General features: G+C 45.0%; 1 protein-coding gene and 8 non-coding genes across 10 annotated transcripts in view; 1 reads left to right on the top strand and 8 right to left on the bottom strand.

Annotated features, from left to right (window-relative positions):
• Window positions 1-99: 99 nt before the first annotated feature.
• On the bottom strand, window positions 100-179 carry LOC140530626 (small nucleolar RNA SNORD47). The gene has a single exon (XR_011976054.1). It is a non-coding gene; the product is annotated as a small nucleolar RNA SNORD47 (small nucleolar RNA).
• Window positions 180-498: 319 nt separating this feature from the next.
• Window positions 499-581, bottom strand: LOC140530634 (small nucleolar RNA snR60/Z15/Z230/Z193/J17). Its single transcript, XR_011976062.1, has one exon. It is a non-coding gene; the product is annotated as a small nucleolar RNA snR60/Z15/Z230/Z193/J17 (small nucleolar RNA).
• Window positions 582-804: 223 nt separating this feature from the next.
• On the bottom strand, window positions 805-885 carry LOC140530603 (small nucleolar RNA SNORD79). The gene has a single exon (XR_011976031.1). It is a non-coding gene; the product is annotated as a small nucleolar RNA SNORD79 (small nucleolar RNA).
• A 508-nt stretch (window positions 886-1393) lies between these two features.
• On the bottom strand, window positions 1394-1458 carry LOC140530668 (small nucleolar RNA SNORD78). Its single transcript, XR_011976096.1, has one exon. It is a non-coding gene; the product is annotated as a small nucleolar RNA SNORD78 (small nucleolar RNA).
• A 413-nt stretch (window positions 1459-1871) lies between these two features.
• On the bottom strand, window positions 1872-1934 carry LOC140530631 (small nucleolar RNA SNORD44). The gene has a single exon (XR_011976059.1). It is a non-coding gene; the product is annotated as a small nucleolar RNA SNORD44 (small nucleolar RNA).
• Window positions 1935-2526: 592 nt separating this feature from the next.
• LOC140530667 (small nucleolar RNA SNORD77) lies at window positions 2527-2597 on the bottom strand. The gene has a single exon (XR_011976095.1). It is a non-coding gene; the product is annotated as a small nucleolar RNA SNORD77 (small nucleolar RNA).
• A 458-nt stretch (window positions 2598-3055) lies between these two features.
• On the bottom strand, window positions 3056-3118 carry LOC140530674 (small nucleolar RNA SNORD75). Its single transcript, XR_011976102.1, has one exon. It is a non-coding gene; the product is annotated as a small nucleolar RNA SNORD75 (small nucleolar RNA).
• Window positions 3119-3899: 781 nt separating this feature from the next.
• LOC140530629 (small nucleolar RNA SNORD74) lies at window positions 3900-3977 on the bottom strand. The gene has a single exon (XR_011976057.1). It is a non-coding gene; the product is annotated as a small nucleolar RNA SNORD74 (small nucleolar RNA).
• A 676-nt stretch (window positions 3978-4653) lies between these two features.
• Window positions 4654-12572, top strand: part of ZBTB37 (zinc finger and BTB domain containing 37) — a 30898-nt gene continuing 22979 nt past the window's right edge. Inside the window, exons 1-3 of one of the 2 annotated variants that reach the window (XM_072648587.1) lie at window positions 4654-4737; window positions 6187-7141; window positions 8703-8802. In XM_072648587.1, the coding sequence (XP_072504688.1) occupies window positions 6219-7141; window positions 8703-8802 (1023 nt within the window). In that variant the 5' untranslated portion in view covers window positions 4654-4737; window positions 6187-6218. The remainder of the gene's footprint in view (window positions 4738-6186; window positions 7142-8702; window positions 8803-12572) is intronic. The other variant, XM_072648588.1, reaches the window with a different exon arrangement.

Raw genomic sequence — 12572 nt, 5'->3', positions numbered from 1 at the left:
TGCCCTCACATTCAGGCCATTTCTAGCCAAAACTTCAGGTGACTGTAATTCCAAGTAATTAGAGTAAGATAATGCCACTGCATTCAGGTTTCTCAGTGTAACCTCAGTTTAAAATAATGGAACGGTTTATGAGTAAAATCACATTCTATCATTTGGCAGAATCTTTTACATCACTGGTTACAATCAAACACTCAAATATCCAATTGAAGTAAAATGATTCCACTTACCCAGTTTTCTCTCTAATCCCTTGGCATTTTATGCTGAAAAAAGAAAGGCATAGTGCAATAAGGGCAAGCCAAAGTTATCCAAAGAAAACAGTAAAAGAACCTATTAAAAACCCTAATTCTAAGAACATTTACTACAGACAACAAAGTACAACTGCCACAAAAAAACAAAACAAAACCTTCTTTAAACTTTCAAAATCAAAGTGGTATTTGGCAGTCAGTACTTCGTAAGGCAATAACTCTTAGGTAAAGATAGTCCTGGTGTCTCCAATAAAAGATACATCAGATAGGAGCGAAAGACAAAACTAGCGTTCACCACCATACATCTGCTGAACTATGTTATCATCATTGTATCAGCTTTGAGACACCGCTTTAGCTTGTTTTAATCTGGTTGCAATTTCTCAAATTTTATTAAATTATAATGACCTTTTCTCAGCATCTTCACCTTTGGCTCAGGACAGATGAATCCATTTACCAATAGTAACCAAGATCAATTCAGTTTCATCTGTCACAAAAAAAAAAAAAAAACAGGTTAAGTCCTTGCCCAATTGTCCAAGTCTATTCATGTTTTCAAAAACTGTACTGTTTCAGAAAAAGAAAATCCTCATTCTTTTTCAGAGAGATTCCCATTGTTTTACTATATAAATCATCACTAACAGTACATCATGAGCCAACTATAGAAATAACATTTCTAGATTGACCTATCCTCAAGAGCCAAGTTTGACCTTCTTGAATTTGTACATATAAAAATGACAAACCATTTGACTCGTCTTACTCTCATTGATCCCATTTAAAGTGTTTGGTACCCTGCTTTTTCAAAAGTCACTTCACCATTCTTCCTTTAAAGATTGGAATTTTACACATGCCAAAGCAAGTACACGTTACTAATAGATCAACTACAGCCCAGATCATATAGCTCCACCCACAACATTGAATTTTTTTTCTTTAAATCATGAAAAACAAGTCTGAAGAAATTTGGATGATAATATAATTGAATCACTGGATAATTTCCCAAAAATTACCCAATTAATACCAGTATTTCATCTCCTTACCCATTTCAAGTGATAATCACAGCATCTGAATAGATCAGGGAAACCTAAACAAAAAGTTTACATTAAATGTTAACTTTGTCACAGAAAAACAAAGGTTATGCTTAATTTGTTACAGGGCACTTCAGTGCTATGATTTATCTACATGCTGATTTCAGGTCAGACATTTGAAGACATCATTATAAACCCTGTTAAGCAGCTTTAGAAAATTGGTTATTTCATTTCCAAAAATCCTTGCAAAATCTAAATTGAACATTTTGCTATAATTTGAAAAAATGTTCTTTAAATCTCAAGTGATCCATACAGTCTCATGGGGTTGAGTATTACCAACTAAGTTACTATTCCCATTTTACAAATAAATCCCAGCATAGTTATTTACGGACTCTTACAACCAAAGTTGAATCTGAAACCAACTCTTCCCACACTAATACTTGGTATCAATTCAACTGTCTCATGGATTACTCTCAAAAAAATTTTCACTTACAAAATAATCCAACTGCAGCCAACTTCAAGGTTCAGCTGATGCCTACAAGAGACCAATCTTAGTTAACTAATAGTCAAAGAGGAATTAGTATTGAAAGTTTAAAACAATGCCTGAGATCAGTTAGAGCTAATTAGACCTCCATGATAAAGTCAGTCTATTGGCTTATCATCATACAGGCTTGACACTATTGGACAACCTCCCTGAAATTCAGCTATGAGACTAGATCATTTCCTAGGTAATAGGAAACCAAATGTTAATAGCATTATAAAAATTTATTGTAAATACCATAAAATCTGAACTGGTGAACCTTGAACACAAAACAAATTTCCTAACAGCTGAAAAGTATCACCAACTCACTTTGTCTCGATTTTTACAGACCACACACAAAACCTGACAGGGGTACCCCATCAACATCAGGCTTGTAACATTAGTATCTTTACTTAAAGCCCTGAAAGGAGCAAACTGCAGTTCAATTTTTTTATCCACAAGGATAAAAGGTTAAGATCAGATTTTTTACTTCATCAACTGGTATCCCTAGTGTTAATTTTGTCAACCTTTTAAAGTTTTGATTATTACAGGCCTCAACCAGCCTTATTTATTCATGGCACCCGAGCCCAGTTTCCCCACAATCTACTTTGAATGGCTTTAAGCCTTACCGTTTCTATTTCCAGTTGTCAAGTTCCTAAAGGTAAAAGTGGAGAAGACAAAAAAAGGTTATGCCTTTGATTTTTGATCGTGGCAGTTTTAGCAAATTATTTTCTCATAAGCCAGACACATCAGATAATAAGGTTAAGTATTCTTCACTATTCTATCTGCTGAACTATGCAACCATCATAGTATCTGTTTTACTCTGATAATTTACACTAGCATTGGTGAATGCTGAAAAAAAAAACTTAAGTATATTTGGGGATTACCTGTTTGCCTGTGATTGTAATACTTTGGAGCCTGGAGAGAGAAATAAACAGGAATAAGTAACTATTTTCTTGTGTAACTATCTCCAAATTAGCATAGTTTTGAGTGCTTCAGTGTAAAAAAAGGTGGTAATAGTTCTCATCATATTCATGATCAAGAGTAGCAAATAAAAATTCATCATTAAAGCACAGTTGTTCAATACTTCTGACAGCTTTGAGGTTGGGCCAAACACCAAGGCACTATTTCCCAAAGCTGCGTTTTCAATGAAATATATTCAGCACTTACATCAGCCACTTCATCCACATGTAACTGCAACGTACAGAAAAAAAACAGATTTAACATTGCATAGGGTCAAGGTGAATGCAATCACTGTCCCTCAGCATCGAAGCCTCAGTACGTAACGTTGTCAGAAATGATTTCTGTCCACTACTCTGAAACCATCATAGGCTCACAGCTCTAGGAATTCCCCAGACCTGTTTATCTAACGCTACCATCTAAATTAACTGAATCACACAGCTAGAGTTGTACACTGTCATTCTAATCGCGAACACCGGAGGTCTTCAGTGCTCTGTAAACCTTAAACCAGCACGTGGGCACTGTTTTTGAACAGTAATTATCGGAGCCAAAATTAAGCAGTGCTAATGTGCCAGGCAGGTCTTCCAGCCTCCTGCTTCCTAACCCCTTTTAACCTCGCCTTCCCAACACAGCTTACCTTGAAAGACAGCAAAGGGAGTCTTTCTTGGGCTTTTCCGAGCTCCATTCCTAGAACACAAAAAACGTTTCGTGGAAACCAATCCATGCAAACCCTGACTCAAAACATGGCATTTTTAACCTCAAGTTGCAGTGAACGTCTCACGAAGTCACTGGCTGGTATCGCTGATTAAGATTGAAAACACTAACGGCTCACTTGTTTAGTTTGCAAACAATGCCTTACAGCCTAAACCTACACGTTTGCGTCGCTTACAATCCGAAACCCTGGTTCGGTCCGTGAATCTTGACCCTCATTGCCAGCTTGCTCCTAACCCAGCCCACCCCCCCCTACTTTTGAGGGGGATAACGGGCTGCAGGCCAAGGTCGGCCTGGGGGACTCCGGATCCAGCGTGGCTCCGGGAGCCGGGTTTTCCGGCCAGGCACGTGCGCCAGGAGCACGTGATCCTGGGGTCGGCCCCAGAGAAGAGCCGCCCGGCGGGCCCTCGGCGGTCTAATCACCCCCCGTTGGCCCGGCCCAGGCCCCGCATCAGAAACGTTGGCATTCATCAGCAGTCTCAGATGTCCCTACCAACGCTGCTTTCATCACGCAGAGCGAGGCCTGAAACCCAGACTTCCTCCCCCCACCGGCGGCCTCAGGGCCCCAGCCTAAGCCGCGCAGGCCTTCCGGGCTCCGAGGCCTCGCTCCCCAGAGCGGCCCTGGACGCAATCCGGTGCCTTCCAACATCTCAAGACGCCTCCCGGGGCGTGGAAGCGGCACCGGGCAACCCCCGAAGCCTAAGGCCCGCAGAGGCTGGGCTCCGCCAAATCGCACCGAGCTCACCTGGAAAACAGACGAGCAGCTCCCTCGGAAAGAAGGAGACGCCGCCGCGAGGCCCTTTATATAAAGGACACGTGATGTCATCACGCCCCGCCGACGTCCGCCCCGCCCCGCCTCTGCCAAAGAGCGGGAACTCAGGGCCGGGGCCCGTCTTAGCCTTCCCTCTCGCCTGGTCCACCTGCCCCTCCCCCGTCCCGCCTCCTTCCCCTCCCAGAGACACCCCCGCCCCCGCCTCCGCTGTCCACGCGTTCGTGGCCCCTCCTCCTGCCCGCGGCGGGGGGCGGGACTCGCGAGGGGCACGTGATGCAGGGCTGTGGCCTGGGAACCCAAGCGGAGGAGAGTTGAGGAAGGGGGAGGGAGGAGGAGTGTAATGGGGGAGGGGGCAAGTGAGGAGGAGGAGGAGGAGGAGGAGGAGGATGGGGGGCGGTGTAAGGGTGAGTGATTTCCTTCCGGCACGTCGCCCGCTCCGGGGGAGGGGGCGGGGGGTTTCACTTCCGGGACGGTGTTCCGGCCCATTCCGGCCCATTTCCACCCCCGGAGGTAGGTACTGCTCCTCGGCGGGGTACGCGCCCCGGCTCTCCGCCCCGGCCTCCCCGCTCCCTCCCTCGGCCCGGGTCCGCCCCGCCCCGTGCACCCCCCCCGCCCGGCCCCGACCCGGAGCTGGGGCGACCTTTCTTGCCCCACCCTGCCCCCTCCTCTCCGCCCCGTGAGCGGGCGGACCCGCCCCCCCGCCCGGGGCCCCTCCCTCCAGACCCCCGAGACCCGCACCCACCCTGGCGACCGGCGGGCACCGCTGCCTCGCAGCCACACCCCACCCCACCCGCGCTGGACCCGCTGGGGGAACGCCCCCTTCCCCTCCCCCCGCTGACCCGCCCCCGTGCCCTCTGCCCCAGCCGCCCACCTCCCCAGTGCCCCCCTGCCCGCTCCGCCCGTCTGCAAACTCAGCGCAAGTCCGCGGCCCCGCGGGACCCCCGGCCACGCGCGGGAGAGACGGACGGACAGACTTTCCTCCTGGGGATTCCTCCCTCCCCCTTGGGAGTTGCTGGAAAAAGGAAACCACCACGACCACGCCGACAGGCGCCGGTGTCGACTCCGCAATAAACACGCGTGCCTTCCGCGTGGCGGCCGGGCTCCTGGAAGTCAATGTTCTAAGCAGACACAAATGGGCGGGGGGTCCGAGTGTCGGGGGCAGGATGCGGGGCCCGGGGCGAGGCCCCGGCAGGGAGAAGTGAGGGACACAGCACACCTGAGCACACTCCTCCCGAGGGGCAGCCCCGGCTCCCCCGGGCTTGAACACCACTGGTCCCACTTAGACGTGCCTGAGCTAGGTCCGGCCGTGGCTCCTCGTGGTCAGCCCCCCCAGAAGCCCCTGCCAGGGCCGAGCCTGCCCTGCCCTCCCCAGCCCGGGAGGGCTGCCCCGGTGCCGCCGTTACCTGCGGCGCTTTCCCGAAGGCAGCCCTCGGCTGGGCGGCCTCAGCCAGCTCTTCCCGGAGCGGGCGGTTGGCGGGTCTTTAAATAGGTTATTAGTCATCCGCAGAGGGTTTAACAGGGTAAGGCTCGCAATAAAACGTTCGCAGGTGCCTGGCAAAGCTAGTCCTCAGGATCCGCCCCAGCCTTCGTGCGTTCCTGCTTATTCCTTTGTAGCTCCGTCCTCCCCCCAAAAACAGTCGCTTCTCAGGCTTTTCATGAAAATAACCTGAAAGTGTATACACGTAGGAAGTCAAGCACGTAAATGCTTTATGCCTTGTCCTTGTTGAACTCTGGCATCCGAGTTGAAGCTCCATCACTGACATACGTAATGCAAGTCCAAAACCTCTTACCAGGGTTCATGGTGACAGCGCATACCCTGGAGGAGCAGACTTAGCTTTTTGGAAAGTAGCTTTTCCTAGTCACTGGAGAGATTCAGAAGTAAATTCCAACTCGTGCCATGTAAAGCACGCCGGGAACGTCGTCGTGACTGGTAGTCATTATTCCTGTTTCCTCTTTCAGCAGGGCTGAAAGCCTGTCCCATCAGGCACACCATGGAGAAAGGTGGGAACATACAGTTGGAGATCCCTGACTTTAGCAACTCAGTCCTGAGCCACCTCAACCAGCTTCGCATGCAGGGCCGCCTCTGTGACATTGTGGTCAATGTGCAAGGACAGGCTTTCCGGGCTCACAAGGTGGTGTTGGCTGCCAGCTCTCCCTATTTCCGGGACCATATGTCCTTGAACGAGATGAGCACCGTCTCCATCTCAGTCATCAAGAACCCCACTGTCTTTGAGCAGCTCCTTTCATTCTGTTACACTGGGAGGATATGTCTCCAGCTGGCAGACATCATCAGCTACCTGACAGCTGCCAGTTTCCTGCAGATGCAGCACATCATAGACAAATGCACGCAGATCCTGGAGGGCATACATTTCAAGATTAACGTAGCCGAAGTTGAGGCAGAACTAAGCCAGACAAGGACAAAGCATCCGGAGAGACCCCCAGAATCTCACAGGGTCACTCCAAATTTAAACCGCCCCCTTAGCCCGCGTCACAACACACCAAAGGGGAGCCGAAGAGGCCAAGGGAGCACGGTGCTGGACATCAGGGAGCTAAGTCCCCCTGAAGAGTCAACCAGCCCTCAGATCATTGAGCAGAGTTCCGATGCGGAGAGCCGGGAGCCCATCCTTCGGATCAACCGAGCAGGACAGTGGTATGTGGAGACTGGGGTAGCTGACAGGGGGGGTCGGAGCGAGGATGAGGTGAGAGTGCTTGGAGGAGTTCGGATCAAAACTGAGAATCTGGAGGAGTGGCTTGGGACAGAGAATCAGCCCTCTGGAGAAGATGGGAGCAGTGCCGAGGAGGTGGCTGCCATGGTGATCGATACAACAGGCCACGGGTCAGGAGGGCAAGAGAGTTATGCCTTGGGGTCTTCAGCACCTAAGGCCACTCGGCCAACCAGCAGTGAAATGGACAGGTAAGGTTTCTTGTGCGCATTTCCCGACTGTCACGCAGGTACCACTGATCCAGGCCATCTCTCTGGCTTAGAGAGCATCTTCCCTACCTGTTGTTTAGACCACATAAGAATTGACTCTGTTGGGGAAATTGGAGGTGTGCCAAAAGACTTGCATTCTTATTTTTTTAAAGCAGGAAGCTCCTAGTCCTGAAGTATTCACAGTGTTGTGAGAACTATGGTAAAGTTAGACACTTCCATGAATCAGAATAGCATCTGCAGCCACACTAGCATCAGTAATTGCCAGGGCTTCCTCGGATTCGAGGCAGGGAGCTGACCGTCAGCTGGGAACCAGGCGGCCTTTCCCTTCCTTGGTATGTTATCACACAGGTAGGTGGCTTGGGGGAGTTTCACTTTCCTTTGTAGCCCTGCTTCACTTTCCTTTAGCCACCGCCTCCAGAGGAGGCATTGGTATGGTCCTGATAATTCTTTGGCTCTCATTGGGTAATAGTGTGATGCCAAGGAGATTCTTTTGGGATTGTTTTTCCATTTCTTTCTCAACTTGCCATTTGAATATTTTTCTGTCTGGCCTTGATCAGTGGCTACTGCTGCCAAGGGCCTAACCATTTCATTATATTTTTCCTCTTTGTTTACCCACTTTTGTCTTTTTAACATACTTCTGTATGATTAGCTAAGGACATGTCTTTAAGGGGGAATGAGCACAGGTGTTAATAATCAAATTAAGTTGAAAGTACATTAGGTATCCCCACACGCATATTTAGATTGGCTAAATGCAATTCAAAGAGTATGTTCTGCTATTTTTTTCCTGTTGATAAAAAACAAACTTTTGACTGCATAAACAGCAGATCTAAAACATGTTACTGACCTGTTAAGACCTTGTTGCAGAGATCAGTGAGTGCCACAGAAATGCAAATAATAGTCCATGACCTCTCTTTTCTTCAGATGGTCACATTTTGGATGTTTTCTCTGCTTTGTCCCTTTACTCATGGAGTGTATATGGATTTGTAAATAGCACTCTCTATTGACCATACTGATTCTTGTCGTCTAAGGTTTGGCCACTGAGGAAAGTAACTGGAGTTTTAATCTAAGTGACCTAGAAGTTGATTTAGCTTCTATCACTCATTCATTAATCTGACTTTTTAAAATATAATTTGTTGGTATTCAATCTCTTACTAATTTAAAATGTAATTGGTCACACAGATAAAGTAACAGGCCCAGAATTATAGACCTAACTTTAATTTTAGTTCCTTGAGTCTTTATACAGATTTCGTAGTGTTTTTCTAGTACTACTGTGGTGGCATAAGCATTTAGCTTACTTACTGTGCCTCAGTGTCATTGTCATTGTGTGCCATTGAGTACTCATTGTACAAAACCAAATGCGATTTCTTAACTTAAAGTTAAAATGGACCCAGTGTGAGCACTTCCCAGTTACCATGCTGAAAATCATCATACTGTTCCATATGCTTTCCCCTTTATTATTCATAGACTAAGGGAATGACCTCATCACTCAGAAATTCTTTAACATTACTGTTCTGTTACCCCATTTATGCTCCTCTGCCGACAGATTTAGCCCTTCTGGCAGTGTTGTCACCCTGACTGAGCGACACCGAGCCCGCAGTGAATCTCCTGGGAGAATGGATGAGCCTAAGCAACCCAACTCCCAGGTATGTAGTGGCAGACCTGAATGACTGTTGAAATTTAAGAATGCCTTTCAACAGGTACAGTGTAATCTTTCTAAGTTGTCCCCTTTTTGATCACCTTGGGAAGTCTTGGTTACCATTGTTTTCGAATTAATGGAAAAATAAAGATTGAAAAGAGAGGGAGTCTTAAATATATTTAATGTTCTTCTATTTCCAAACACTTGTTCTGCAACACTCAAAAAAAGTTTTCTTTTGGTGAAAGTTGAAGTTTGGGAAGAGGCAGTAGGAATACAATATGGAATTTCTTTTGGAGTAAGGGGCAATTTGTGTCCTTAAAGAAATTAAACCTACCTCTGACAAAGTACATGCGAGGACGGTAGCACTTAGTGACCTTTCTAATTTAAATTTCATTTAAATTTAAATGAAATAAATGAAAAGGCATTTATTTAGCACTTGCAATGCATATTCTTGTATATTCTTATTTGTATTAGACTTATCTCCTCTAATAAATCATAAAGTTGTAGAGAACAGAGACTTTGACTTCTGTTTTCTTTGTAATTATCCACAGAGCATTGTTTGGTCTCCTAACTAGTGAGCACTGTACAAATGTTGGACTTGTTGCTTATGTGTGAAATGATGTTAACATGGTAGGCCAGCTGAGGACCAGAAAAAGCATGTGCCAAGTAAAGGCATATAATGAAATGTGAGCAGTTCTGTGATTTTTCTCTGGTCAGTTACTTAGAAAGAGAAGCAATATAAGAGTTTTAAAAAATAATTTCATGTAAGATACTGTGAGAGCTGCCCTAGCCACCGCTTATGAATGAGAGGCAGTATGGCCTAGTGGATAGAGTGATAGAGTGCTGGACTTGAAATCAGGAGACTTAGTTTCCAGTTGCACCCCAGCATGTAGTAGCTGTGTGATTCTGAGCAAGGCATTTCCTGTCTGTAAGCTTCAGGTTTTTTATTTGTCCATTGGCACTTACAGCCCACCTTATAGAAGTACGAGGAAAATGTTTCAGAAACATGAATGTACTAAATAAATGTGAGTTATTATCAACTTCTAACACCGGCAATATGTTCAATTTGTAGTTGTTGCTATAATCTCATTTATTTTTTTTAATTAGACCTGTGTTTTGTTATGGGGAACATAACAGTGACAAAACTACATCTACCAGTGCAGATTGGCACTTGCCCTTCAAGTTTCTGCCTCAGAGAGTTGCCTAGGGTGCTGAAAGGGCCTGCCTGTTACTTGAATACTTGTATCTGTACTATGTTTATGGTATCGTAAAAGGGAATTGTCACTGTTACCATGGAAAATTTTTTCTTATGAAGTTGGAAAGAAACATTAGAAATTAGAGGCACAAAATAAAAGTTTTGTTCACGTTTGGGGAATCTTTTTTTTTTTCCTTCAGCATGCAAAGAAAAATTTAGTTTCTATATGAAAGTGACTCATGCAAATAAAGATGTTAATAAGCAGATAAAATTAGTATCTCATGGGAAGACAAGACCACTAACAATAACTAACTAATTCATTGGAATACTTAAGTAGGCATCAAAGACTCAATTGCTCACCAGCATGCATCTTCCAGAGTTCCAGTCTGGCCTGAGACACTTACTAGCTGTGTGACCCTGGACAAGTCACTTAACCCTGTTTGCCTCAGTTTCTCATCTGTAAAATGAGCTGGAGAAGGAAGTGGCAAATCACTGTAGTATCTTTGCCAAGAAAACCCCACCAAGGTCACAAAGAATCAAATACAACTGAGATGACTGAACAACAAGATGTACACAGTCATGACGCTGGGGAAAGATAGGGTAAATTCATCTGCTTAAGAAAGACTTCATAGAAGAGTTTCAACTGTACTTTAAAAGAAAGGGTAGGCACCAGTTGCTTGCTTCAGGCGTAAGGGCTAGCCTGAAATATCACAATGAGAAAAGATAGAAATATATTAAGACTTTCCTGACTAGATTCAGATAGGGGTATAGGCTAGGAAGAAGCAAGCAATAAATGATACTGTTTGGAAATGAAATTAAGGATTTAATTCATGGGATCATAGAGTTTAGAGTTACAAAGGAACCCTAGAAATTATCTAATCCTGCTAATAATGGTCTGTATATAGTGTCCCAAAAATCTTAGTGTTGTTTTTAAGCTTCAAGAGAGCACGTATGTATATGAAGTATTATTCTGAGGAAGCTGCTCACCTGTTTTTCTCCATTTCTACAGAAAATAAGGAAATGAAATTTATAGTAAAACAGATTGGTTGTTCAGTTGTTTTTCATTTGTTTCCAGCTCTCTATGACCCATTTGGTGTTTTCTTGGCAAAGATACTGGAGTAGGTTGCCATTTCCTTCTCCAGCTCATTTTATATCAGACAGGGTTAAGAGACTTCCCCAGAGTCACACAGCCAGTAAATGTCAAACCAGATTTGAAATTAGGGAAAGTCTTCCAGACAGCAGGCCTCATACTCCACTGCACCACCTACCTGCCCAAAAGAGACTTAATTGTTCAGTCATGTCTGACTCATGAACTGTACAGTCCATGGGATTTTCTTGACAAAGATACTAGAGTGGTTTACCATTTCCTTCTCCAATAGATTAAGATCAACGGAGTTAAGTGACTTGCCCAGGGTCACACAGCTAGTAAGTATTTAAGGTCACATTTGAACTCAGGTCTTCCTGACTCTAGGCCCAGTGCTGTATCCACAGAACTACCTAACAACCTCCAAAACAGTTTATCTAGGTATAGAGGGGATATTTGACCCTGTGGGTGAAAGAGCACTTGAACAAACTATTCTTGGGCCACTCTAATGACTTAAAAACCTGCAGCAACTCCCCATTTTCTACCAAAACAAATTTAAATTTCTCTGGTTTCAGGGTTCTTTGTAATTTGGTTCTACCCTCTCGTTTTAGTTCTCCTCAGCAATTTCAGATAGGTTTATCTTTTCATTCTCTGAGAAACACTCTGCTTGCACCTAACTCCAAAGTACTCTCTCTTGCCCTCTGCTGTTTGTCCCCATTCTTTAATGTCCAGCCCAAGACATATGTCCTCCATTAATTCTTCCCTAAATAAGAGACTGGATGACAGTGGAAAAAGCAGTGAACTCCACAGTCAGATTTGCCTTTGATTACTGGTGAATAAGAATCCTTGCACTACTTGTGTCAAAGGCAATGAGGATGAGGCCTTATAAACCTTAAGAAGCTAACACATATAGGTATACGTATAGAGAGCGACAAATATCTATATAGACATATCTTTATATCTATATACGAATTGTTGTTAATGAAGCCATCCCTGAGTCCCCTCTTCTCCGAACACCTGCCATATTCAGATTTTGTCCCCCAATTTAGTACTTTTGTGTTGTCTTGCTTGTTGTTACTTTATGAGTGCCAGTCCCCAATGAGGGCCACAGTTGTAGCTCTGGAAGGGATCTTGGAGGAACTTGTCCTGAGGAAAGGGAGGCCCAAGAGAGATTGTGACTATTCCAGAGTTACACTAGTTCTCTTGAGTCAAGCAAAAATGTGAATCCAGACCAATCCATTCCCTATCCAGTACTCTTTCCACTGAATCATCCTACCCGCCTGACACTTCTGTGTCTTTTACAGCACTGAGTATATAGTAGGTGCTCAATCAATACTTCTTGGTTGGTGATGAAATCCTCAACCATAGAAGTCTTTAAGTGAAACTGACAAACTGGACCAGGTGACCTTTGATCTAATAGTCATAGAGCTAACACCAGATAGAGAAAGGTTTTGAAAACCATACTCAGGGTGTTAGATTTGATATGTCATGTTAGGGA

Source organism: Notamacropus eugenii, chromosome 2, assembly GCF_028372415.1.
Source record: "Notamacropus eugenii isolate mMacEug1 chromosome 2, mMacEug1.pri_v2, whole genome shotgun sequence".
Classification (NCBI taxonomy): domain Eukaryota; kingdom Metazoa; phylum Chordata; class Mammalia; order Diprotodontia; family Macropodidae; genus Notamacropus; species Notamacropus eugenii.
This window is presented reverse-complemented; position numbering and strand designations above follow the sequence as displayed.